Source organism: Aethalodelphis obliquidens, unplaced genomic scaffold, assembly GCF_003676395.1.
Source record: "Aethalodelphis obliquidens isolate GAN/ISIS:26980383/991018 unplaced genomic scaffold, ASM367639v1 scaffold53, whole genome shotgun sequence".
Classification (NCBI taxonomy): domain Eukaryota; kingdom Metazoa; phylum Chordata; class Mammalia; order Artiodactyla; family Delphinidae; genus Aethalodelphis; species Aethalodelphis obliquidens.
Genome location: NW_020837997.1, coordinates 11,450,216 through 11,477,163, shown reverse-complemented (window position 1 = coordinate 11,477,163; position 26,948 = coordinate 11,450,216). Strand labels below are relative to the sequence as shown.

The window sequence follows — 26,948 nt, the reverse complement described above, 5'->3', positions numbered from 1 at the left end:
TCCTGCCCGGCACACACCTCCACCCCTGGGGCTGGCTGAGCGCCCTTCTCCAGACTCCCTGCCTTCCAGAAGGTTCTGGGCTGCCCCTGCCCACACGCCCCCTGCCACACCGTGTCCCAGGCTCTGGACACAGGAAACCTGGGGGCTTCAGGCAGGGCTGCCTTGTACATAAAAGACCCAGGGTCTGACTTCTGCTACAGGGGAACTGTGGCCTTCTACACTGTTGGATCCCCAGAGGGGCGTGGGCTAAACCAGCTTCCTCCCCTCACTGCTGACAGGGGGCCGGGTTACTCTCTAGGAGGGGGACACCGCAGGCTTGGTGGGCGGAACAGCATCCCCGGCCCCGCCCGCTGGATGCCAGGAGCCCCCCAGTCGTGATGACCACAGATGCCCCCAGACATCAGTGTCCCCTGTGTTGAGGGGGGCAAGAGTGTCCCCACTGAGACCCAGTAGGCATGATGACAGCTGGGAGAGGACAGAGCAGCCTCTGGCCACGTGGGGCATCGAGCACTGGAGATGTGGGCCGTCCGAACTGAGATGCACGGTAAGGGCAAAACACACGGTATCACAACTCCGTACCAAAAAAAAAAAAAAAAAAAAAAAGAAAAACACCAGACTAATTTTCATATTGATTGCAAAGTGCAAGGGTAATATTTTGACTACATTGGGTTAAATAAAACATACCATCCAATTACCTTCACCAGGGACTTCCCTGGCGGTTCCATGCTTCCACCACAGGGGGCACAGGTTTGATCCCTGATTAGGGAACTAAAAATCCTGCCTGTCATGTGCCACGCGGTGAGGCCAAAACAAAAAACAAACAAAAACAAGGAACCAGAAGGGTTAACTCTTTTTCCTATTTTAAATGTGGCCACAAGGAAATTTAAGTTGCGCCTGCAGCTGAATGATGCACGTGCGTCCCAGTGGCATCTGAGGGCGCAGGGGGCCGAGACCCGCCTGGAATCTGCCTGCCAGTTCTGAGTTCTGCACACCTTCTTTCCTTCCATTTTCCCCCTGCCCCATCCCTGGAACGTCTGTTACACTCAGAGAAGGGAATGCGACGGTCCCGGGGCCGGGGCTGGTCCAACCTGAGAATTCCACTGGATCAGGCGGGCACCCATGACCCCGAGCTTTTAGATGGCTTCTGGCCCATGGCCAGGGCTGGGGGTAAAAGCCTGTGGCACCCTGATTGAGCTGGGCCACCCTTCCCGGCTCATCACTTATTCCAAGGTCACTTATGAGCTGCTCAGGGGTCAGAACCAGGCAGGGAGAGTCTGCTCTCTGGGGACACAGGGGTCAACACACGTGGTGTTGTAAAGTGCTGTTTAATATGATGAAAACTTGGACCTGAGGAGAAACTTGCATCGACAAGACGCTGGATACCTTCTTCTTCCAAACCAAGCGCAAAAGAAACCAAAAAAACAAAAAAAACCCAAAACCCCAGAAGCGAAGAAAACTCAAAACCCAAGTAAGAAAACACCCAACGGGTGAGATTCTGAAGCTCTTGGATTCATTTCCTGATTGATTTGTTTTTGGACAAAGAGGTCAGACAGAGGGGCGCTGGGGGTCCCAGGGGCCCGAACAGGGCGGCTGCATCATCTCACGCACTTGGCCGTCTCGGGGCTTAAGGAAGAGCCACGGGGAACCTTGACACAGAACAGTCTCTCACAAGAAGCTCGGGAGGGGCCAGCAGCCTGGCTGCCTGACCCCACCTTCTGCCTGGACCCCTACACGTCGGGAGACCCCAAAACCAACAGATGTTACATGTTTCGGGAAGAAGAGCCTGCCCCCTTGCAAGAGAGGACCTCGACAGGGCAGGGATCAGCGTTCCCAGGCCGGCCTGTGGTCACCTTTGGCCAGATCGTTGGATGGGAGCAGCCAGGCAGGGACCACTGTGAACCGGGGAGAGACGGGGTGTCAGGGTGTGGGGGCAGAGGGGGCCAAGTCTAGCAACGTTTGCAGGAAGCGGGTTGGGGGCGGGGGAGGGAGGGAGACCCCTGGCTGTTAAAGTCGGACACTTTCATCACGGTCTCCAAGGCTCTGGCGTGTTCCTGGCTGACTCGGAGTGGGAAGGGTAAGCGCCAAGTGTCTCTCTGGTCCTTTCCTGAGGCGCCTCGGGGTCCTGGCAAAGCAACACAGCAGACGGTGGGCGGCTGGAGCCAATGGGCTGGGGGAGGCGCCTACTTTCGATCCGTCCTCCCCCAGCAACCCTGGAGGCCTTACCCCACCGACCCGATTCACCAGCACCCCTAGGAACCCCGTCAATGCGGTCTCACTCCTTGCAAACGGCAGTCGGCTCTGTTAACAGACATTGGTCAGGCCCACAGCCTGACGTGTACAGGACTGGCCCAACGATGGGGCTGCCTGTGACTGCCAGCGCCGGGCGCCCACGGGCCAAGACGCTGAGTCACAGTTCACCCGTTAGGCCCCCTTCCCCCTCTGAAGCTCTGGAGGGAGCTGGGGTACCCACAGAGCGACACCTCCATCACTTTTAGTTATCTTTTTTATTCTTTTCTAAATCAGGAAAGACTTTGGGGGCAACTACGAGGTGGCAGAAATCTGGAAAGCTGGTTGGAACAGCTACCAACTTGTCTTCTCTTTGGTGACCACAGGAAAAAACAGAGGAGACTTGAAGGGTCTCCCTAGGAAGAAAAGGACCCAGAAGTTCCCAGAGGGCCACAATCCCCCACCTTCAGCTGCACCTTCTCCAGAAACGCGGGGCTGGTGTGGCTTGCCCCAGGACCGCTGCTCTGCGAGAACCCTTCCTCTGCGACTTATCACAGATAAATATCGGCTTGTTTCAAGCCTTCAGGAAGTATTGGGGTTGTGGGGAGACTCACAGCTTCATCTTCAGAGAGCCTGCAGGAGGGGAAGCCTTAGAAGCAGCCCTGCCCTCCACCACTTCCTACTGCCCGATGGCCCAGAGGCGGCCTTCTCCGTTGGAGGTGGTACAGCCCTGAAGGCGGAAAGGCTGGGTCTCGGGCCTCGGACCTCATGCAGACCCCTGCAGGGGGCCTGGCTGGACACCCCAATGGCCACCAGGAGTCAGGACAGCCTCACCCCCACCATCTCATTTCCGATCAGCTGCGGTCGAACGGTTCAAGGCCCGAGACAGTGACGTGCCTTGGGTGGTCACTTCTGATTTGCTGGGCTAGCAGAGGTGACACAGAGCCACCCGCCCACATCTGTCGGCCTGCAGGCATAGGGGAGCGGGCCTTATTTGCAGGATCTGCTGGGGCTTCAACCACAGGACAGCTTGGAAACCCAAGGCTTCCTTTCTGCCGAGCGAGTGTCAGCTCAGGCTGCTGCGAGCTGTCAGAAGTCTCTGTTCCCCGAAGCACAGAAGAGGACTTGGGGGTCCCTCCCAGGGGGCAGGTCACGCACTGCTGAGGACAGGCTGCATGGCCCGAGGCTGGAGCCGCCGGGGCGGGGACCCCACGAGAGCCACTGGGCCCAATAGCTCTTGCGGGCCGGGACGGCCACCTCCAAGGGGCAGATGCCAGGCTGGGGGCACACACGCACCCCAAGGGGGCAGCCCCCTTCTCTTCTGGTGAAAGTCACCCACGGCTGGGGGTCCCTCTGAGGGCCTCGGAAAGGAGCAAAGCCAGTGCCCGACACCATGCCCGTCTCTCAGGGGTTGGGCCGCCCTCGCAGAGGCGCCCACCCCGGGCTGGATCAAGGCTGACACCCCAAGGACAAGGCACAAGAAGCACAACCGGCACGTTTGCTTTTTCTTTCCCTGTTTTGTTTCGGTTTTTTTCTTTAAACCTAAGGAAGCAGGTTCTGAGAAGACAGCGCAGCGGCGTCGGCCTCCCCGGGCCCAAGGGCCACGCGCGCATCCCCACGGAGGGGGCAGCCGGAGGGGTGGGATGGGGAGCGGGTCTGTCGGTGGCGGGACCGTCAGACGGCAGTGCGCGTGGGCGTGCTGGGCTGGTTCAGCCGCAGCGTTTTACACAACCAGCCGGCAAAATCCACTTCTTCCACCTCGGACCGCTTGATGAAGGCGTGGTTCTGAAAGGGAAGGAACAATGTGAGTGGCCCCGCCCTAGCTGGCTGGCCGGGTCCCCACCCCAGAGCAGGGAGGCCCGGGCCCGGGGCCACGCGGCCTGGGACGGGGTCTCAGGCGACGGGCGAGGCCACTCTATGCCCCCTGGAGCTCAGGGTGACGTGGGGTCGGCTCACCCTCTGTGGGGCGTCCCGGGCGCTGTGGGGTGAGGAGCAGCATCCCTGCCCCGACCCGCTTGACGCCAGGATCCCCCCGCAGGTGTGACAACCACACACGTCCCCAGACGTGGCCCAGGGACCCATGGGGGCAGAGTCACCTGGGTGAGAACATCTGATCTGGAACCACGGAACTCTGAGGATAGCAAGTACCCTACATGTCCTGTCCAGGCGGCAGCCACCGGCCGCTTGAGGGTCCTGAGCCCTTGAAACAGGGCCCGTGTGGCTGGAGAGCAGGATCGCGCCTCATCCGTCAGTTTAAGTAACTTTAACAGTCACCCTGACAGCGGTTCCCGTTCGGAAGGGCGGGGGTCTAGGCCTCCCACGTGACATCCACCTGTTATGCCAGCTGGGGAGGCGAGACCACCCCTACCTCCCTAAAGGTGGGCACAGGCTTGGGTGATACACCAAACCAAGGGAACAGGACTCGTGGTCGGGAAGACAGTCAGCCCCACACGGCCCACAGTGTCACGCAGGCAGAGACGTGGATGTCGTCCCGCACTGTGTGAACTGCGTGGAGCTGGGCGGGGGGGCGGGGGGGAGACAATGGCAGATGTCAAAGTTCACTCCCCTGTTCCGTGGGTCTGCATGTTCCACAGTGAACACGTGCTTCTTATGTCGTGCGTGCCCTGAACACACGTCACTGGACTCAGTAAGGAGCTTCTAGAAAGAGGCAGATGGACGCAGACCCCTTCCCACAAGGCACTCCAGGCCAGGCTCACTCTTGGGGCCACAGAAAACTGACTACAGCTGGGACACACAGGCTGCAGCCACAGCTAACAGAGGGGTGGGCTAGACAGGGTGCCTTCCTGGAGGCGGTGCCGAAGCAGAGGCCCACAGCTGGGGGGAGAGCAACAGGACACGTCCCAGAAGGAGAAGGGCCATCCTGTGCAAAGGTCCTGAGGTGGAAAGCAGGAGGGAGGCCCGGTGGAGGACATGGTGGGGAGGGGGGAGCGTGGTCCTGCAGGCAGGGGCACAGGAGCCCACCAGAGGGCGTGGCTCGGTTATTCAAACTACCGCATCGTGACCACCCTAAGAGGCTCCTTCTCTCCCGTGTGGACACCTGAGGTTGACAACTAACGTCTCACGCCTGTAGCTGGCAGTGTTTTCTCTCTTCGAGCCACAAGATGCATAAACAAGGGGCTGACTCAGCATCGGGGGTGACTCAGGTGGTCAGGCCTGGTGATGGAGGAAGAAGGCCTAACGTCCACAGTGGACATGGGCGGAAGGCACTGTGACGGTCACCCTGAGGCTGGCAGGCAGCCCTGCCGGGGGAAGGCCAATGCCGGAGACCACCTTGGTTTTCAAGGACGTTGGACAGTATGGGTTTAGAGGAAGGCAAACACCCCAGTGGTGCCCCCAACGCCTTGGAGGCCGGCCATTCTGAGACACAGCCCTAGCCCCAGGCACACGGGCCCTTCTGTACCCCGGGGAGCTGAGAGGACCATGGCCGCTCTGCATGGTGCCCTCCAGCAAGCCAGGGCGACCCACAGGGGTTCTCCAGCTTGGCCAAGAGACATCAGAGCCAGCTCAGGTGTTCACTCAAGGCGAGGAGGGCCTGCCAGGGACCTCTGGAAGTCCAAAATCTGTGGGTATTACTCACCATGAGCATCTTCAGATCTGCTCGCTCTGCTGGGTTCTTAATTAGGCTGTGGGTTCCAGGGGGTGGGAGAGAGAAGACAGGCGGGCAGTCAGTGGCCTTGGGGGAAGAGGCCTGCATCCTGCTGCCCTTTCCTGCCTGGCCCACGTGGGTGAGGGGCTCCACCGCCACCCTTGGGTGTGAGAGCAGGATGCCCCGAGAGGGCAGGGCAAGAAGCTGAGACCAGGACAGGAGGGAAAGGGGAAGAGGGTGGGAACCCCCCCCCCCCCACGCTGCTCCATCAGAGGCCCAGCAGCAACCGCTGTTGTGGAAGCGGAAGTTTTCCCTTCACGAAAGAGGAACGGTCTAAAAGGTCTAAAAGGAACGGTCTGAAAGGCTGCTGCTCAAAGCAGTTCAGGGCTGAGTGGCAGTTCTTCAAACTGGCAACCTCACAGGGCACAGATAGGTTTACGGGGAGCGCTGGACACACAGTCACAGGCTGGCTGCGAGGTACGCAACCCTGGGCCGCAGCGTCGCGTCCTGATGTGCAGGGCGCTCAACGGGCCGGCCCTCCGGGTCCACAGCCCGCTCGCCCGAGACCGCGTCACCCAGACGCTTCAGAGGGTGGGAGGGCCACCCCCCAGAAACCGGCTCCGAAGGCCTGCCTAGGAGCCACGGGTTACGGGCTTGAGGGGTTAGGACACCGGGCTGCCTGCTGGCAGAAGGCAAGGCGGGAATAGCGTTATTTCCAGAGAGCCTGCCATCCTGGCTTGCGCGGGGTTTCGGGGACAAGCTGGGGGTGGCAGCTGGATGCCGTGACTCAGCAGCCTTGGTGGGGGGTTGGCGGGGGGATCTGGGTTCTCAGGTGAGCTCCAGTCCCGCCAGACGCCGCCACTGCCAGGCATCCCCGAGGCCCCGGTCGTCCCAGGAAGCAGGCCAGGCCGCCTGGCCCCTGCCCCACCCGCCCCGAGCTGGCGGCCATGGCGTCTTACCATTTATTTACAAACTCCTGGAAGTCCTGGGTGAAGATGCCGTTGGGCAGCTTGGGAGGAGGCTGCGGGCCAGGACAGAAAGGCGGGGGTGAGAGCTCAAGGATGCTTCTGGAATCAGGGAGAAAAGGCGCTTCCCAGCCTGTGCCTCTGAGGACAGCTCGGCACTTGTTGGGGACCCTCAGGATGCACCCTTCCTGGAGGCAGAGGGCGCCCACCACCCCCCTTCCAGCAGCTTCCCCGGGCAGCCCTGCCAACTGGGTTGGCCTTTTCCCAGAGTTTCCTTCAAAAGCTCTTCTTGTTCGGGGACCACGACTGGCTCAGGAGTGAAGGAGAACAGGGCTCATCCTCATTTTATGGATGAGGGTGGTTACTCTTGACCACGTGCTACACGGTCTGGGCCACTACCCTCCGGAGGTGCTTGGAGAGAGCTGCGGGTCTGCCTGAAAAGAGGGGGAGCCTGAGGGGCCTGGCCCCTCACAGGTCCCGGGGTGGGGACAGCCGTGCGCAGGCTCAGGCCCCGTCCAGGAGGGCAGTGGGCCTTCTTCCTGCTCAGGGGCGGGAGGTGCCGGCGGCCTCCCTGGAAGGACGTGCTCACCGGGCCTGGGTGTCGCTGCCAGGTGCAGGGAGAGCTGTGTCACCGGAACCACCCTGCCCTGTTCTGTCGCCACTGACCCTGCTCTGAGCTGCTCACCTCAAGACCCAACCCTGGGCCAAGCTTGGCCACCCCAACTCCAAAGGGCCACTGGAAACACACTTCCATCAGAGAAGGGCCAGGAGGGTGACCCGGCCACGCCGAGAGGGAGGGCTGTAGGGTCAGGTCCTGCTCGGCCCTGTCTCAGCTGCAGGCCTGAGGAGCCCACTCCCATCCTTATGCCTGGATTTACCCATCTGTACAATGGGAGTATCCATGCTGCCCTCTCACGTGGTGGGGAGAAGGACTGGGTGGGCGCCCTGTGCCCCCTTCCCAGAGAGGAAGGTGATGCCTCAACTTTCCCTGAGGAAGTGGGATGATTTATGACTTCACCCACAGGGCCCCAGCGCTGGGCCATTGGGCTCAGAGTGAGAATTTCGGGTTCATCCCCGTGAAAAGATAAAAAAAAGAGCCCCCTGGGGAGGGGAGGTGTGCGCATCCTACTGGACTCAATGGTCTCCACAGCTCCCTGCAGCCCCTTCCCGACACAACCCACAGTCTACACATCGAACGCTCTTCTTTCTGGGGAACACTTTCCAACGGGAATGGCTTGATGCTGCTGCTGTGGAGACCCGCCTGCCAGCAGGGCCCCGGGCACGCACCTCGTTCACGATGTAGTCCAGCAGCTCAAAGATTGCCATGGCCGGCCGGCTGTCCATCCCATGACCTGCCCGGGGCAGAAACAAAGGCGGATGAGACGGGCAGGTGGGCACCGTGCTTCCGTCGGGCGGTGGGGCCTGAGCGTGCTGAACGCAGCCGAGCACCCTCTTCCGCACCCGGCCCAACCCAGAGGGCAGGCTCCTGGGCCCAGCTGCCTTCCTGGGAGAGGAACATCTCTCCTGAGCCTCTGGTGAATTAAAAAAACAAAACACCAGAACGAACAGGAACGCTTGTTGAGAAGGCACACATCTGGCAGGGGGCTGGGCTGTGCTAAAGCCGACCCCCTGCTCCCTGGAGTGGGGGGAGGGGCCACGGGGGGCCGAGCAGGCAAGGGCGGCAGTGTAACCTGGCACGGACCTGCGGGCTCAGGATGGTGGCTGGCTGGGATGGCTGACCCCTGTCCTAGACCCAGCTGGCCAGGCCCGCGTTTGGCAGCTGGACTTTCGCCTTCTGTCCCCTGTCCTGAAATGGGCACGTGGGCCAGGGCCGGGGCTGGGGGAGGTGCTGGCAGGCCGAGCGGCCTGGCACAGCGCCCCGCTCCTCCCCGCCTGGAAGGTCTGAGCACCGTCTGGGAGTTGGGCTGGAAAGGGAGGGGCAGGGCCGGGGCCTGAGGACACAGATGTGGGAGCGGGGGTTCTCCCCTCGGAGGAAATCAAGACACCCCAGCAGTCTGGGTGCGGCACCAGGAAAGGGGAGGGTCTGGGCTTGAGAATACTGTGAAAACCGCCATCTGACGACCCAAGTATCCGTCAGCGGTAAATAGATACCACACGGTGGAATATTATGTGACCATAAAAAAGGAGCGAGGTACAAGGTGCCACGAGGCACCGATACTTGCCACGGTGTGGACAGATCTCAAGAACACAATGCTCAGTGAGAGAAGCCAGACACAGAAGGACACACAGGGTGTGTGATTCCATTGATGGGAAACGTCCAGGACAGGCAAATCCACAGACACAGGGATTGGGTTCATGGTTGTCAGGGGCTGGGTAGGGGACAGGGTTTCCTTTTGGGGTGATGAAATGTTCTGAAGTCAGATAAAGGTGATGGTCGGACAACCTTGTGAAGGTATAGAAGTCCAGTGGGTTCTAAGCCTGAATCGAGTGGACCATATGGTATGTGAATGCTATCTCAATAAAGCTGTGAGAAACCAACCAACCAACTGCAGTCCACTGCATGGTCCTCTGGGCTCTCACTCAATTCAACTCTCTTCCTGTCACTTGACTTAAAAAATAAATAAATTGGGCTTCCCTGGTGGCGCAGTGGTTGAGAGTCCGCCTGCCGCTGCAGGGGACACGGGTTCGTGCCCCGGTCTGGGAAGATCCCACGTGCCGTGGAGCGGCTGGGCCCGTGAGCCATGGCCGCTGAGCCTGCGCGTCCAGAGCCTGTACTCCGCAATGGGAGAGGCCGCAACAGTGAGAGGCCCGCGTACCGCAAAAAAATAAAAAAATAAAATAAATAAATAAATCCCAGAGTCCTACGCGCCCCTTCCTAATTACACCACCTGAGCCATGACCCTCACCCCTCGCCAGCCCCCAACGTGGTGGAAGCATCGGCCTGAACCTCGCAGGTGGCTGCCTGAGGTACCGGGAGGCCCCTGGGAGCCCCGCTGCCCTCCCGTACCTCTGCTGTGTGCTGGGCTGAATCTAACCAGCCACCCGAGACCCGAGTCGAGTTGCCTTCACTTTGGGCTCCCTGAAAGGCCTGGCCCAACACAGCAGGACGGCCACTGCAGAGTCCAGGTGTGGGGCAGAAGACTGCCTGCTGGACAACCCTTTCGGCTTTTCTGTACACTTGAACGTTCTCATGATAAAATGCTGGAGAAACCACCCGCCACCCCACGGCTTGGCTGAGGGGCGAGTGTCTCGACCCCGCCAGCTGGCAGCAACAGGTGCAGCTGCCCCAGACAGGACAGTTCGAGGCGTTGCTTGCAGCACTGTCCCCAGAAGCCTCAGGACCATCTGAGGACTGCTGACCGCAGTGAGCGCGGCCCAGGGGGACAGGTGGAGCTAAGAGGGGCCAGAGGGGAGGCAGCTGCTGTCCCCAGGCGCCGCGTGCCCCATCCAAACCGGAAGTCCCAGCCTCAGGCCATACCGCTGATGGGGCGTCCGGGGGGTCTCGGCCGCGGCGAGATGCTGTGAGGCTCTCCTTCCGCGCCGTCGACCATGGGCCGGCCAAATATGGCCTCCAGCTCCTTGGCGTCCGGCGGGGGGATGGGGTACCTTCCAATGGACAGCTCCACCAGGGACAGGCCCATGCTCCAGATGTCTGACTGCACCGAGTAGTGAGTGCCTTGCAGCCGCTCCGGCTGAGGGGAGATGGGCAGAGATGGCCCGAGGGAGATGGAGGGGCGCTGGCACCCTAGAGTGTCCCTGTGGTCCCCCTGCAGCCCCATCCCGCTTAGGGACACAGCGGCAGAAAGCCATTCCGCCCCCTCCCTCCACCTGCTTCCAGCCGTGCTGACAGCAGCCCCTTAAAGCCCCGCAACCCAAAGTGCTTCTGGAGAGCGACCGACCCAGGAAAGACGCCGGAACGTCTCCTTCTCCCAACAATCCCAAGACGGACTTCTCAGAATCTGCTCTTAAAATCAGCCAGATGGGGACTTCCCTGGCGGTCCAGTGGTTAAGACTCCACGCTGCCAATGCAGGGGGCGCGGGTTCGATCCCTGGTCGGGGAACTCAGATCCCGCAGGCCACGCGGTGTGGCCAAAATAAATTAAAGAGATAAAAATGAAAATAAAAAAATAAAATCACCCAGATAGTGCCTAAAATAACGGAGGGCTAGTCGATTGGCTCAGAAATTAACTGACTACTCTCCCCGAGCGGACAGGAACCAGGCCGGCGTCTCCAGAGAGACAAAAACCCAGATGAGAAGATGATGGAAACTAGAAATTCGAAGGAGAGAACAAAGCCCGCAAAAGAAACTATACTACAGGGAAGGGCAGGCTTTTGGAAAAGCTTCTGGAAAACGGGGAAGAGCTGATGAGGGTCGGGGTGGCGGTGGGGAGGACGCTGGAAGGACTCACAGACATGTAGGACCGCGTGCCCACGAAGGAGTTGGCCATGGAGTCGATGAGCTGCCCGCTCACCCCAAAGTCACACAGCTTGATCTCCCCTCGGGAGTTGACGAGGATGTTGGATGGCTTCACATCTGGGAGCAGAGCCGGCGGTGTGGACACTGCGGGTCGCCGTCAGCCCCTCCCGGCCCCGGGGCGCCCGTCCCCTTACCTCGGTGCATGATCTGGTGCTTCTCCCGGAGATACGCCAGGCCCCGCAGAACCTGCAGGGAAGCCACAGGGCGGTGCCGTGAGGGGGACTGTCCTCTGGACAGGCCCAAGGCCCAGGCCGAAGTGGCCATGTGACATTGACGACATTCTTTGGGTGGGTACAGTCACCCACCTCCCCAACTCTCACACGGCCCCCCACCCTTGAGGAGGACACCGCTCTCCCCTTGTCTGAGGAGGGCCCAAGGCCCTGTCAGTAGGGCTGTAAGTGTCCAGTCAACTGCCCCGCCTCAGGGGTCACCCCAGCCCGAGAGGCATCCTCTGTTGAGCCCTTTGGTGCCGGGACCGTGCTCGGGGCCCCCAGGTTAACGGCGTGAAGGATACAGGGGCTGTTTCACCAAGTTAGACAGGCGACACTCGACGATGGCAGCACTGTGGGACAGTGTGTGCCTGGCGCCGTGCCACGGTTCCTCCTGCCACCCCCATGCCTGTATGGGGCACGGAAGTATCACCCCCACTTCACAGGCAAAGGGACGCCACTTACTCAGTCCCACAGCTGGTGGAGGCTGGCACAGGCACCTCTGCCTCTTTGCCCGGAGGCTGACGCCCACCACCGGCTTCCTGAGGCTCCTCGAGCCTGGCCGTGTGGAAGGGGGCAGAAGTAAGAAACCCATGAGAACGCAGGGCCGGGAGCGCGCGCCCGCACGCACTTACCGCGATGCTGACCTTCCCCAGGATCTCTTCGGGGATCCTCTTGGCTTCTTTCAACACCTGGTCCAAGGAGCCACCGTCCTAGGGGCAGCACAGGAGAGAGAGGTAGAGCTGCCCTGAGCCGTCGCCAGGCAGGGCTCCCCAGAGGGACGCCAGAGTGGCAGGGAGGAAAACGAAGCATTTCCCTGGTTCCCAGAGAGCTGGTGCTCAATTTCCTCCACGGAAAACAGAGGCCAGACCACAGCCAAAGGCAACCCACTGGCTCAGAGCAGGGACTCCCGCGGCCCCGGCCACCTCTGGGGCCTCAGGAAACGGAAAGGGTGCCAGTGTGCTCGCCAGGCGGTCCATCCTTCCCGGAACTGAGGCCCGTGGCTGGACGGCGTGACTCAGCCTTCCTGAGGTTGCCACGGCAGCGGCAGGCGGGCAGTGCTCCATGAGGCCTGAGGCTGAGCCGCCCAGCTTGCAGCCCGAGCACCAGGGAGCGTACCTGAGCCAGACCCACAGCTCTGGGCCTGGGTCCCCTCCCAGCAAGTCAGCCGCAGCCTCGGGAAGGGGAGCGCGAGCACAGGGGCGCCGCCCGCAAGTGCCCGGCACAGACAGAAGGCCAAGCCAGCTCCACCAGGAAGGCCTGATAGCCGAGGGGCACGGGGGAGGGGGAACGATGGCTCGGCCCCCTGTCCTGCCGGTGTAGCCACTGCTCGCCACCCTGAAACTGGGATGTTCAGCAAAGGACGTGACACAGGGCACCCTAGTTGATCCCCTGACCAGGGCATGGCCCCAAATCCACACGATAACGAGGAAGTGACAGAAACCAAGTATCTTGTGCAAGGTCACCCGGAAGCAAACCTGGAGACCAAAACCCCGGGTGTCACCGACTGGCCCAAGGCGCCTCTTCAGAGATGGGCTCCGAGGACACACCGAGGCCCCCCCAGGATGCCAGGCAGACCGGAGCTGAGGCTCGGGCATGCGGTGGGAGGTGGCCAGCATCTGAACTCGCAGCTGGGTGGAGAGCCTGTTTTCTCTCCATGCTGCTCTAGGTCTCCTGTGGCCACCAGCGGTCCCAGGAGGCCTCTTATTCCGTTTGAGGGGGCGCGAGAAGCCTGCAGCCTCGGAGACGCCTGGTCCCCCTCCCTGGCACTCTGCTCCAGCTGTGCTTGGGGAGAAGGGCTGCGGTGGGAGTTGTGGAAAACCTCAGGCCCTCCAACGCTTTGGGAACCCACGAGGGACTCTGTAGGCTAGCCCCAGCCTGAGGACGAGGGGGCTGTGCGTGCAGCAACGGCGGGTGCAGCCGGGGAGGCACCCACGGGACCAGGAGGTCCGGTGCACTTGGTCGGCAGGCTGCCCGGCCCAGCCCTGTTCTGCGTGCAGGGCGAGATGGGAATTCCACTTTTTTTCCTCATTTTTTGTTTCATCAACCTTAAAAGGGTTTTTTAAAAAAAGCGTTCGTGATCCCTGCTCCCTGACTCAGCTCCTCATACTCTGAACTTTCCGTAGGATTGTGGTATGTTTGCTGGACGACATTCAGGGAGAACGTCTCCGCAGCGACTACGGTGGGCCAGGCCCCAGGCTGGGGTCTCAAGGCGACTCAGGACACATCGCGGGTCCTCTCCACGCAGCCCCACTGCCACCCAGCCCCTGACGTCAGCGTGGTTCATCCTCCGTGGGGTGCAGAGCTGATCCAGAGCTTTAAGTCTATCTATCTATCTATCTATCTGGGGGCTCACATTATGCATACTTTCCTCTCGGGGGATTTTCTCATCCGGTGCATATATGCTGCTTTCACTTCTCCCCTGGAAAGCGGCCTGGTGTCATTCTTTACCTCCCCTTTTCTGACGGACGTGTCTGATTTTTCATTATTGTAGAACAAGGGAGTGCATTCTTCAGTAGATTTGACCAGGACCCAAGAAAATACCAAGAGCTGCCTCTCAGTGGTCAGTCGGCTGCTCCCTGGCCGCTCCGGCCCTGAGACACCCGCTGTCCGCTGGTCCAAGCCCCTAGTTTCCCCAGGAAAAGGAATAGGTCTGGGCACCGGGGAGCCGCCAGCCCCGCTGTTTCCCGTGCCCACAGGTGAGTTTCTCCTGTGCTGAATCGGGGCTGCTCGTCACAGTCAGCGGGCCTTTCTCACAAGCTGGAGCTGGAATCTACCCGGTGGGAGACGAGAGTCAATTCGTGCACGACCCTGCGTAGAGACGAATGCGTGCCCTCGACAGGGAGAGAAATGGAGGTGATGCAGGAATTCGGGGAAACGGTGGCGGTGGTGACAACGTCACGGCTGACGCTCCGTCAACGTTCGTGGACGAGCTCGCCCCGTCCTCATATCTTTGGCCTGACAGACAAGGTGCGAGACTCGTCCAGTCCCGCGTGAGAGGTGGGGGGACTGCAAGCGTCCTCTCGCCGCCATGGGCGAGACCCTGCAGGGGACCATCGGGCACGAGGACACTGGTGTGGGTGGCACAGGCCCTCTCAGCGCTTCCCGTCATCTTGTCCTCCTCACGCCCTCCCCGCCCAGCAACCACCCACCACTTAAGGCTCACCTCCATGGACTGTAACCCGTCAGCAGAAAGAGGGACACGCGGGCCACACCCGAGCCCGTGTCCTTGAGTTTGTGTGCCATCTACGCGTTCCACTGTCGTCATATGCTCGCTATGAAAGCGAACAAGAAAAGCCCGACCGTGAAGCTCTGAAGGACGAACATGGCAAACAAAGAGAATCTAGCATCTCCCCTGCATCCCAGCGGTTCCGTCTGTGCGCCGCCGGGGTGCAGGCGCCTCTCCTGGAACTGATGCTTTACACCCACCAAGAACGGAGGGGGAGGGGGTGGGGCTGTGATGCTGCCTCTTTTCTTTTTTTTAGACCGTGCTGTGTAGCACGCGGGATTTTAGTTCCCCAACCAGAGATGGAACCCGTGACCCCTGCAGTGGGAGGACGGAGTCTTAACTACTGGACCGCCAGGGAAGTCCCATGCTGCCTCTTTTGTACAAGGCCAAGAGGGGCCTCCAAACTCTCAGGGTATTCAGGGAGCAGGGATGGAGGTAGCTGAAGCGGGGACGAGCAGGGGAGGAGGGGGGAAGGGGAGAGGGAGGGAGAGAGACAGCACAGAAGAGGCTCCCCTCAGACCACAGCGATGTCACATCCTTTTCTCGCCCTGATACTCGTCTGTGCAGTGTCGACCAGGTGGGTGGGCAGATACGACTGCCCTCTCCCAGGTGGGGAAGGGGCTCCCACGGGGCAGTGCCAGGCGGGAATCAGGCAGCCAGGTTGGGGCAAGGCAGTGGGGGAGCCCTCCCCCCGGCCCACATGCATTCCTCGCGGGCTCTTGCTCAAATTCGTTTCCTGCCTTCGTTACAAAACCATCAGAGGGGACGGCAAGCTGGAGGCGAGGCGTAACCACAGCCACCCGCCAAAAGCCACGCGGCATCCTGGTTTTGCAAGGGCCCTGAGGGCCGGGGCCTGGACAGCTGGGAGCGGGCAGGGCCCTACCTGACAAAGGAGGCATGGCAGAGGGCCGGCGGCATTTCCTCTGGGGACCTTCGGCTCTGACCACTTCTGCTTTCGCGTTACACCTGATCCCACCCACTTCTGAGCCTCGAGACCAGAGCTCCTTAATGAGGGGGCACATCAGAATCAACCATGGTTTAAAAGAGATGGGCGGCCGCCCTCCATGGCAGAGGCCTGGTCCCATGGGTCTGAGCTGGGGTGCAGACCCGGGTCCCCAGACCACGCAGAGGGCACTTGGGAAGGAGAGATCAAGTGTTTAGTCGCACAGCCCGGCAGCGGGCCTCAGCCCTCGGGCATGCCTGCTTAGGTGCAAGGACTTTCAACGTTGCATTACTCAGAAAGCCGCGGGGACCGGAAACAACCTTAGTGTCCACCAAGAGCGTTTCATAAATTACCCAACAGGTACGCAGGGACGCCAGGGCGCTAGACGGAGGGGAAAAAGACGGAGCCGGCTCTGTGCCAACAGAGAGTAACGTCTACCATGGATCCGGGGAAAAAGCAACGTCGGGAGGAGGGTGTCTGGCGCTTAAGAAACAAAGGGGTCTACATGCACACACGGCTGCACTGCCTCGTCCACCTCCAAGAGGGTCCCCCGGGAACAGGACGGGGACTCCGGGGTGGGGGGGGGAGGCGCCCCGGGCCCCGCCGCACTCACCATGTGCTCCATGCAGATGCTGATCTCGCCGTCGCTGTAGAAGGCCCCATAGAAGCCCACGATATACGGGGAGTTACACTCATGCAGCACCTGCAGCTCACGGATGATCTGGTTCCGGATGGCTGGCTTGATCTCCAGGTGGATCAGCTGCAAGGGAGAGGGAGGCGGGGTCAGGATCGGGCCACTGAGGGGGGCCGGGAAGGAAGGGTGTCTATGTACCTGAGAACGGGGAACACACACCCACACACAGACTGGAGCGGGAATGTTCACAGTAACCGGCTTCACAGCAACTGAAAGGTGGAAGCAACCCAAATGCCCTGAATCAACGGAGGAAGGGACAGAAAAATGTCTCTCTACGCCCTGAACATCACTCAGCCGTGAAATGGGGTGATGCACAGACACTCGCTGCAATGTGGATGGACCTTGAGAACATGACGCTCAGTGAGAGAAGCCAGACACAGAAGGACACATGGTGGGTGACTCCACTGATGGGAAATGTCCAGAACAGGCAAATCCACAGAGAGTGCATTCCTGGCTGTCTGGGGCTGGGGGACAGGGGAGTGACTGCTGATGGGGATGGGGCATATTTTTGGGGTGATGAAAATGTTCTAAAATTGATGATGGTGATGGACGCACAGCTCTGTGAATATACTAAAAATCAGTGTATTAAATACTCTAAAAGGATCGTTTGTATGGTAGGTGAAGTACATCTCAATAATGCTGTTTTACAAAAATATATCATCAGAGGCAACATTATTCACTTGGTTACAGGAGGAGCTCTGTTAATCAAATCATACAAAGGGCCAGCCTTTCCCAGGAGCAGACCAGGTAATGCCCTGTCCGATGCGGCAATTACTTCACCTCTGCCCCCCTCCGCCCCTTGGGTTTTCTGGACCCCTTCCCACCCCCGGCCTAGAGAGAACAGATAGCCTTCCACTGCCACCCTAGGACCCTAGCTCCCCTTCCCCTTGAGTTCAAGTCAGCAGAGAGGACTGCCACCAAATTCATCGCAATGTCTGGAAAGGTTAGAAAAGAAAGGATCGTCCAGAGAGATGCAGAAAAGACAGCTGACAGACAGCCAAGAGCAACGCCCAGCTACAAACCCCAAATAGCCAAGATCCCCTGTACAGCGGGGGAGAGTCAGGCTGCGGGTGCACGTCCTGGTTCCTTCGAGTCCTAGATGCTACAGCCATGGTGATAAGACAAGAAAAGGGTGCGATTTCCACCTGTCCATCAGAGAGGCGGAACCAGATCCCCGGTACCTGAAAATGACCACTATCAATTCAACAGACATTTCTGTAGAGTCAGTTACACTCGGGGCTGGTGACAGGGAGAGACAGCACAGATGGTCCTGCTTGGAGGAGACGCACCACCAGGAGGGGGAGAGACACAGGCAAAACAACCCCGCTGTGGTGGAGATGCTGATGGAGGAATCACAGAGGGGGGTCCAGGGCTCAGGCGACACTCAGGCCGGGCCTCGAAGGACAGGTGGGACTCTGCCAGATGGACAAGGTGGGGTGGGCATGCCGGCGGAAGGACAAAGAGCTGCCTGTTGGCGGGCTGTGTGCCGAGTTCATGGGGGCACGGGGCGTGTGTGGGGCACCAACGACCTTCAAAACCTTGAGAACTGCAGCAGCTCCCAGCGAAACGGTGCCTGGTGCCTATGCCGCCCCCAGGCAAAACCTCACGCCTACACATGAAGGTTCCCCACCTGACCCAGCCTGCAGAGCAGAGCTCTGGCTGTGGGCCCTGGGACACCGCACCTGCCCCTTGGCCACCACCAGCGGGACAGTGGAACACACCAGAACCCCAGGTGCTCTCTCCTCCATCGGCCGCCCCTGTGAGCACGTGCACGCAGACCCGCTTGGAGAGGGCGAAATGAGGGTCTGAAAGCCAAGTGCTGCCATCCGTGTGCAGCGCGGCAGGTTCATCCTGCAAGCCAGGCGGGAGGGCACAGCGAGGTGGACGGTGGGCAATGCCAGCGTCAGGACCATCAAGGCCCAAGAGACATACAGCACGGGCCACCAATTTAATTTTGAATCCTCTAGCTGCTGCGTTCAGAGTACAGAGAGACAGGTGACATGAATTTTTCATGTATTTTGTTGAAACTCGGTGTAGTGTATCAAAAATTGACTGTTTGGACGTGAGGGCGATGTAAAAATATTAATGAGTTTTTTTCACACGGAGCCCGTGAAACCTGGTTTGTGTTTCTGCACGTACGGTGCGCCCTGTCTGACATCGACCGTGTTTCAAGGGCTCGGCCACTGCGTCTGACCAGGGGCAGCCATCGTGGACAGCGCCGCTCTCGACAAAGAACTTCAAAGGAGCCGCAGATGAATCACTGGGGTGGTGGGGGTAGAGAAGCAGAAGTGGGGGAGTTGGACAAAACTGGGCAGATCTGGACAAATCCCAGGGGTCCTGGAAGCCTGGAGTCAGGGCCTTAATGTGAATAAGGCCAAAAGAAGTCAGAGGCTTTCCAGAAAAATATGGTAAGGAACGGATGCAGGGGCGGCTGCCATGTGAAGTGAGCCTCATGGATTACCTACGAACCACCACTGAGGGGGTGTGGAGAAAAAGCAGGAATGGGACGAGGGCCACGTTTCTGAGCACTGGTGCTTGCGATTCGCCCTGACGATGATGACCCATAGGGGTTGGAGAGTGGTGGTGAGAACTGCCCCCATTGGGCTGACCAGCAAGTTCAGGTTCAGAGACTTAAATGACGCCCCCAGGGGCACACAGCTGGTGAGCGGTCAGGGAGGGTTGGGGCCTGGCTCATGGAACGCCAAACAAAACCCACGCTCTTTCCATGGCAGCACCTGGGCCGTGCGAGCTCCAACAGCTGATTAAATAAGTACGGTGCTAGGAGTTCAAACCCCATCTAGGAGTCTAAGGGTGTTCCTACTGCAGATTGGGGCATTTGAGTTAGGGATGGGGGCAGGGGGCACAAACTAGGTAAAGAGGGAAATGGATTGCGGAGGCGAGGCCTTGACAGCTTCCACTGGGTCAGGGTCAACTGCAAAGGGAGGACCCGAGAGGGTTCAAGCCCAATTCAGACACCGACCCAGCTAAGCCTCAGTTTCTCAGTAAAACAGAGCTGTTGGCCCATGCAAATGAGAACGTGTGCACCGGCTTTGACCCAGGGCCATCACTAGAAAGAAGGCAGCTAGGGTTAGGATGTGGCCTTGGGCAGGTTTGTAACCTCCATTCTGGAAGCATGCAGATGCCGAGGGGAGGGAGACACACACACACACACACACACACACACGCGCACGCGCACACACACACACACACACACACACACACACACATGAGGCTGAAAACACATCCCTCCGCTCAGAGCACAGGGAAATTGGGAGAGCCCCACAGGTGCAACACGGTCACCGAATTCTTCGCGGATCTCTGCCGGTCCCACTGACGCAGAGGTTGTGTGCCCAGGGCCCCGCAAGGATGCGGGAGGAATCGTGACACCAGACACGAGTTCAGAGAACATTTACGAACGGACGAGACAGTGGAAATGGAGCCCGGTTCTTGCGGGTCTTAGGGACCTGGTGTCACTGCTCGTGTCGTAGTGGTCAGGATAATCCCCTGCCCATCACAGGGGCTGGAGGGACGCCGGCCCACAGCAGGATCTGTGCAGGCCTTCCAGAATGTGTGGAATTCCTACTCGGCTTCCCAGGAATTCGGAATTCCACCCAAGGTAGTGGAGGAAAGACGGAGGCCACTGTTTCTCAAAAACCACTTTGACATGTCAATTTTCCCACCTGTGTCCTCAGCTGAATACAGGCAAACAGAGCTCCTGGGAGAAATGGCACTCTGGGAGCCCTTGACCTCCGCAGACCGGCCGAGGGCTCCAGGGCCACCAGGGAGTAAATTCACGCCCTGAATTGCATGACTCTGGGTGCGGCTGCACAGGCCACAGGCAACTGGAAGGGGTTACGATTGATGGGGAACAAAATCTGAGGTTCACTCCCCCCAGTTTTTAGAACTTTTTTTTTTTTTTTGCCGTACCACACGGCATACGGGATCTTAGTTCCCTGACCAGGGATCGAACTGGGGCCCTTGTCAGTGAAAGTGCTGAGTCCTAACCACTGTACCTCCAGGGAATTCCCTTTCTTAAAAAAATTTTTATTCTATTATTATTTTTTTTTTGGCCAAACCGCACAGCATGTGGGATCAGTTCCCCGACCAAGGATCGAACCTACGCCCCCTGCAGTGGAAGCTCGGAGTCTTAACGGCTGGACCACCAGGGAAGTCCTCCCTTTTTTTTTTTAAACCTTTTATTTGAAAGGATTATGCAAGCACAGGAAAGCTGCAAAAACAGCAGAGAGAGTCCCGTGTGCCCTTCACCCAGCTTCCCCTGGCAGTGACGCTGTCTGTGACTGAGGCCTGTATCACAGCCAGGACACAGACATCGGGGCAGCACCACTAACTAGACTACACCTGGGCCCCCCAGGTTAAACCCGGAAGCCTTACTTCGCAGGCTTTCAGAAAGCCGTAGACAAACTCTCAGATTTCATGGTTATACAAGGCACGTCAGCAGCCACCTGAAAGAGTCCTGGCTGTCCTGAGAACCCTCCGACCCTGACGAGCACTCTGACGTGTACACTCTGTTCCCAAGTCCCTGCCTTCCATCACCGTCTGAATTTCACGTCTGCCCTTCCACTCCCTGTACTCTGGGCGATGGCAGACCAGGGATTTCGGGGGTTGCTCTGGTTTTGAAAAGGCTGCCTGTGGTAAGCAGACAGAAATAGAAAGCATGTGGCTGTAGGTTTCAGGAGGGAGGGCGGGGCTCTGGAGGCAGGAGGAATAGCTGCTGCACTAATCTCCCCCCCGCCACATGGAAACCGAGTGCATGGTTCCCAGGAAAGGCGGGCCCTGCGCAGATCCCCCCGGGGACCAGGGTGGTCAGGTTTCCAAGAACGCAATTTGGAAACTATGGGACGATGGGCTTCCAGAAAGGGGGCTTTCTATGTCTGCAGGAACACGTCTGTGGGAGCTGAATCACGTGTCAACTCAACGTCCCCCAGTCACGTGTGCAGGAGCCACCATCCCCAGGTGGTGACCTCCTCTTCTCCACTCCCGATGTCTCTCAGGGACCCTTCCCTACATGTAGCAGGGAGGCTGCACTGCGGCACAGGAGCCCCGATGAGGGACTTCTCAGCACCAGGGTTTGCACTGAACAGGGAGGTGATGGTTGATTTTGTGTGTCCGCTTGGCTAGGCCACGGTACCCAGCTGTTGGGTCAGATGCCAATCTAGATGTCACTGTGAAGGTATTTTTTAGATGTGATCTAACATGGAAATCATCAGACTTCGAGGAAAGCAGGTGACCCTCCGTAAGTGGGTGGGCCTTATCTAATCAGTTGAAGGCCTTAAGAGAAAAGACTGAAGTCGCACTATCCCCACCCCCCGCAAAGAGAGGATTCTGCCTCCAGATTCCCTCTCTCTCTCTCTCTCTTTTTTCTTCTTTTTAAATTTTTTGGCCACACCGCAGCATGCGGGATCCTAGTTCCCTGACCAGGGATCGAACCAGCGCTCCCTGCAGGGACGCCCCTAGGACTCTCTTTGGACTCAAGCTGCACCGCCAGGGAAGCCCCCAGACTCTCTTTGGACTCAAGCTGCACCAGCTCTTTCCTGGGTCTGCGCCCACTGGCCCACCCTACAGATTTCAGACCTGCCAGCCACCACGGTCCCTGAGCCAATGCCTTAAAGTACCTCTACCTACCCCACCCCCTACACACCCCTAGTGCTTCTGTTTCTCTGGAGAACCCTGGCTACTACAGGTGGCTCGGGTACCCCGTTGCCAAGGGACCGCCCTCCCCCACCCCACCGATGTGGCCGTCGCTACCAGCAGCCAGTCCTGGTCGGCAGGGCCTTCTGGTTGTGAAGTCAGGGGAAGCCCGGCTCTAAGGGGTCTCGATTCTCCTCTCTTCCGTCTGCTACCCTTCTCAAGCCAGTCTGTTCCCGGAAACCTGAATTTCAGACATCCCGCAAGGCAGGGGGCGGCCTCCAAGAGAAGAGTTGCGTGGGACCAGGCTGCATCACCACATTCTAACTAGAACCCACGTTGGTGGGGGTGGCCTCTGAGCCTGGGAGCCCGTCAGAAGGCAGAGGCCGGCACCCTTGAGGCCCCTCTCTCCTGCTGCCAGGGCACCTGTCGCCACCGCTCGCACCCGCAGAGTACGGGGACAGAGCCGTCACCCCACCGCCAGCTGCCTCTCACCTTTCTTGCCATGATGAGGCCCGAGGGTCTGTGCTGGACCTTGGTGACCACCCCACCGTTCCCGGCTCCCAGCTCCGAGATCCTTTCAAAGTCATCGTCCTTGAGCTCCCCGACCTTGGCCTTCTGGGTGAGGAAGGCTTCCAGCCGCTTCTTCTGCTGCTCGTCAAGTTCTAGCTCCTCTAGCTTCTTCTGCAGGTCCACCAAGTTTGCTCTGCGGAGACCCCAAGGGCGAGGGTTAGCCAAGACTGCATGTGCTACCAAAAGATGACTCAGCCCGAGCCGAGGTCACCGTGTGGCCACTGCACATTCCAGGCCTGGGGTTTGTAGCTGGGAGGTGAATCAGACCTGATTCTGGTGCTTGAAGGGCCTACGATCTCATGGGAAAGAAAGACCACCCGCAGACACACAGCTGAGGTCCCTGAGAACTGGGGATGCCGTCCCTCTCCCCCACTCATAAAGGTTAGGAGACCTCAGAACCTCGAGGACCAGCTCTAGCTCAGTGGCCCTGCTCTCAGACCCGGGAGCCCTTCCTCCTGACACAAGAGCTCTGGACCACATGGGAAGGAGACAAGGGAACCGGAGATACAAGCCTGGGGGTCAGGGAGTGAAGCCCCAGGTCAGGACACCTGTCTTTCACAGGGATGGAGGAGCAAACTCATTTGGAGTGGCCTCAGAGCAAAGAACTAGAACCAAGAGGCAGATGACAGAAGCCGTAGCATCTGTGCCTCTAATTTACACGAATTACACAGAGGCACGGGCGGAGGAAAGGAGAGGGGCATAATTTAAACAGTGCAGACAATTCCAGGGCATTCCTTTCCAGCAGCATGCTCTTATTATATCTTGAGCGTTACTGTAAACAGTAGGCATTTATACGTACATGCATTCCTAGAGCTGGTTATTAAAAACCAACCATGTGGGACTTCCCTGGTGGCACAGTGGTTAAACATCTGCCTGCCAGTGCAGGAGACACAGATTCGAGCCCTGGTCCGGGAAGATCCCACATGCTGAGGAGCAACTAAGCCCGTGAGCCACACCTACTGAGCCAGCGCTCTAGAGCCCGTGAGCCTCAACTACTGAGCCCGCGAGCCACAACTACTGAGCCTGCACTCTGGAGCCCGCGAGCCACAACTACTGAGGCCCGCGCACCTAGAGCCTGTGCTCCACAAGAGAAGCCACCGCAATGAGAAGCCTGCGCGCCGCAACGAAGGGTAGCCCCCGCTCGCCGCAGCTAGAGAAAGCCCGTGCGCAGCAATGAAGACCCAACGCAGCCAAAAATAAATAAACAAACAAACAAATAAATAAATGTATATAAAAACCACATATACTGCACTTTATTGGGTGATTTCAACGAACTTTCAAAGGACAGGTTGACAGCTATTTTCACGAGTGCCTTGACTCTGAACCAAATCCTGGAGTAAAACACTGTAACAGGAAGGTAGACGCCAGCTCAAAGCTCAGCGCGCATGAGCACTAACGCGAGGCTGCCCAAAAGAAAAAGAACGTGAGCTATGTATGCAATTTTTAAAATTTCTAGCCACGTTAGAAAATGTTTATCTGGTGAAATTAGTTACTCTGGAATATGTATTATACTTACAGCTCCCCTGAATTTGGACAAACAAGCCACATTTCAAGCGCTGGCTGTGGCCAAGGGCTCTACCCAAACAGTGAGTACAGCTCTAAGGGAAGTCACTAGAGGAGAATGGGCCACCTCCAGAGGTCCCCACTCACCACTCTCCAGGGCACTTAAGCCAAGGTTTACCGCCCACCTAGGGGAGACCCCCCCGGGGGAATTCAAGCAGGAGACGAAGGGGGACACTGGAGTTCTGGCAGGAAACTTCCAAGGCCCAAGTTCAACCATGACTTGCCTACAACTTAAAGAGATGTAAGCAAAAGGGCACACAGGAGCAAGATGACCTGCCGCTGGGTGATGTCACCTGAGCTGGTACCTCGAAGAGGTCGTTGGGAGGTAGGGGGCTAGGTGCCACTTCCTGAGCAGGTACAAGAGCTTTAACTCCCACAATCCTCCTGGGAGGCACCTCTCTTGTAGACCCAGCCCACCCAGGAGGGACAAGGCTCAGAGGTTCAGTAACCTGCCTGAGGGTCACAAGGCAAGGAAGTGGCAGAGGCTGGAGCAACACCTATGCCCTTCCAGCCTGCAAAGCCTGTGCTCATAGTAGTGGTCCCCTGAGCCAGGACCTGGATAAAGGGGGAACAAGAAGGACACCGATGGACAGAGAAGGAAAGGCAAAGGAAGGAATGTATGTGCCACGACCCCTTCACCATAGGAGTGAAGAGGCAGCTCTTGCAGCCAGACCCTCAGACCCTGGAATGTGTCCAGCCTGGCCTATGACATCTAAAATGCATTCTGGAGTCAGCTGATTAAGCCATTTTACATTTCATGGCAACTCCACTGTGGTTATTTAAAAAAACCCTGGAATTCCAAAGGCTGGCTTCTTCTGGGGGAATTCTTGAAGGGATGGAAATCACAAATCACATTAAAACAAAAAGAAAAAAAGAGAAGAGAATATGATGAAGGAGATGTCTCGTAAGAATAAGTGGAGTTTCTGAGAATCAGGAACACGTCCCCACATTGAGCTGCACCCTCGGGGACTGAGAAAGATGTGAACTCACACACATATGCATCAAGGCGCTCCTCCTTCATCTGGTCGCAGGAGGCCAAGTCCCCTGAGAGGCACCAAACATGCCATTCGCCCATCACACCTGGTTCTCATGGGTCACACCACAGGCAAGGCGCACGGCACACAGATCCCGGCCACGGACCTCTGACACCAGCCTGGCCGCTCCGGCATGAAGAACGGGAGTGGGGAGGTCATAGGGACATGCTCTGGGGCCAAGCGGCGTGACCTCACACAACGCAACTCTGCCATCAGGTAACCCCAATGCCCCATGCTTCTTTCTCTGTCCCCTTCCTTCCCCTCAAGTCCTCCTGTCCCCCTCAGTTGCCTCAAACCCAATCACACTTCTCCAGCCCCTCAAGGCTTTGCTAATCCATTCGATCCAGAATCTCTGTTCATCTGCTTTCAGGGGTCCCAGCAGGCTCCCGACTTCTTTCCTGCTGGGTGCCCAGTTCTCCCCACCCCTGCCCCTTCAAATCCCCCTCGCTCCTTGTTCCCCCCCAAGCCTCTATGCCTCCTCCAGGCCTCCTAACCACTCTCCCCAGGTTCAGCTCCACCCTCCACCAGCAGGGTCTTCTCAGGCTCCCTTCCCCCCAATTCCCTGAGGACCCTCCCCACCCCTCAGGGATCCCTCCCCACCCTCAAATCTCTCAGGTACCCCCTTCCCCTTTTCCTGGACCTCCTTACCCCATGCTCACTCCCAAGAACCCCGCTTGCCCCATCCCCTCCTCTCAGGAACCCCACGTGCCACCGTTCTTGGAATGCAAGGACCCCCCCCCCCCGCGCCTTTCCCCGCACATCACTACTCAGGGACTCCTCCTCCTTCCTCCGATTTCACTATTGCGGACCCCTGACCCATCCTCTCCCCTCAGAAACCCTCCCATCATCATCCTGGCTGCACTATTTAGGGCGCCACATTCCGGTCTTCTCCCCGCAGGGACCGATTCACTTACTCTGAGACGCTCCATCCCATCTTCTCCCAGCAAGAACCTTCCCCCAGCCCGATTTCACCATTCAGGGACCTCCCTCCCGCCGACAGCGATACTCCGAGCCCCTCACCTCTCCTCTCCTCTCAGGGCCCCCTCCCCGACCTTGCTACCCAGGGCCCCCTCCCCTCCTTTCAGGGACCCCCTTCCCCGATCTCGCAACTCTGGGACCCCTCCCCCGTCCTTCCCACCCAGGGCCCACTCCCCCGTCCTCTCATCTCCTCGACCCCCTCCCCCGACCTCGGTACTCTGGGACCCCCATCCCGTCCTCTACCCGGCCCTGGCCCTGCCCACTCACTCGGAGGCGCCCTCGCTGGTGGGGGACGGGCCCTCGGCGATGGCGGGGTTGATGGTGAGCGCCGGCAGCACCGGCTTCCTCCGGGCCAGCATCGGGGATCCGAGAGCCGGCGGCGGCGGCGCCTCTAGCCGGGGCCCATAGGGGGCGGGCCGGGAGCGGGCGGCGCCGACGCGAGCGCGGGGCTGCGGCCGCGGCCTAGGCCGGCGCCGGTGGGGCGAGGATGGGCGGCGCTGCGGATCGGAGCCGAGAGGCGCCAAGGGACGCAGGGGCTGAAGCCGAGGGATCGGGGCCACGGCAGCCACAGAGGCCGGACCGAGGCTGACGCTGCAGCCGGAGCCCGGGAGGCAGAGGGAAGGGAGGGGGAGCTACGAGATCGCGGGCCTCTCGCGATAACCAGCGCCGGGGAGCCGAGCCGGGCCCCGCCCCGCCCCTCACCCCGACGCGTGCGCACCAGCCTGAGGCCGCCTCCTCGAAGGGAAAAGGGGAGGATACCGACTCTAGGCGACGCATGGAGCATGCGCACTCGCTCGTCTCCCACCGAGCGTGTGCGCATGTGCCTGGGGCGCCAGGAGGGCG

The 26,948-nt window shown here is 59.2% G+C and overlaps 1 protein-coding gene and 1 long non-coding RNA gene across 2 annotated transcripts; both read right to left on the bottom strand.

Moving 5' to 3' along the window:
• Positions 1-2,485: 2,485 nt before the first annotated feature.
• Positions 2,486-26,717, bottom strand: MAP2K2 (mitogen-activated protein kinase kinase 2). Its single transcript, XM_027085495.1, has 11 exons — positions 26,373-26,717; positions 22,453-22,663; positions 16,231-16,377; positions 12,081-12,158; positions 11,371-11,422; positions 11,169-11,293; positions 10,238-10,451; positions 8,086-8,150; positions 6,793-6,854; positions 5,825-5,870; positions 2,486-4,011 (listed from the first exon to the last, which is right to left on the bottom strand). Exons 1-11 carry the CDS (start codon positions 26,462-26,464, stop codon positions 3,901-3,903), a joined length of 1,203 nt encoding a protein of 400 aa, XP_026941296.1. The 5' UTR covers positions 26,465-26,717; the 3' UTR covers positions 2,486-3,900.
• LOC113608725 (uncharacterized) lies at positions 23,752-25,560 on the bottom strand. The gene is made up of 2 exons (XR_003428404.1): positions 25,084-25,560; positions 23,752-23,933 (listed from the first exon to the last, which is right to left on the bottom strand). It is a non-coding gene; the product is annotated as an uncharacterized LOC113608725 (long non-coding RNA).
• Positions 26,718-26,948: the final 231 nt, after the last annotated feature.

Coding starts and splice junctions, on each gene's coding strand:
- MAP2K2 (XM_027085495.1), bottom strand. CDS start 26,464: ATGCTGGCCCGGAGGAAGCCGGTGCTGCCGGCGCTCACCATCAACCCC. Junction 22,664..26,372: donor ACCAGCGAGGGCGCCTCCGA/GTGAGTGGGCAG, acceptor GGGTCTCCGCAG/AGCAAACTTGGTGGACCTGC. Junction 12,159..16,230: donor GCATCTGCATGGAGCACATG/GTGAGTGCGGCG, acceptor TGCTGCCCCTAG/GACGGTGGCTCCTTGGACCA.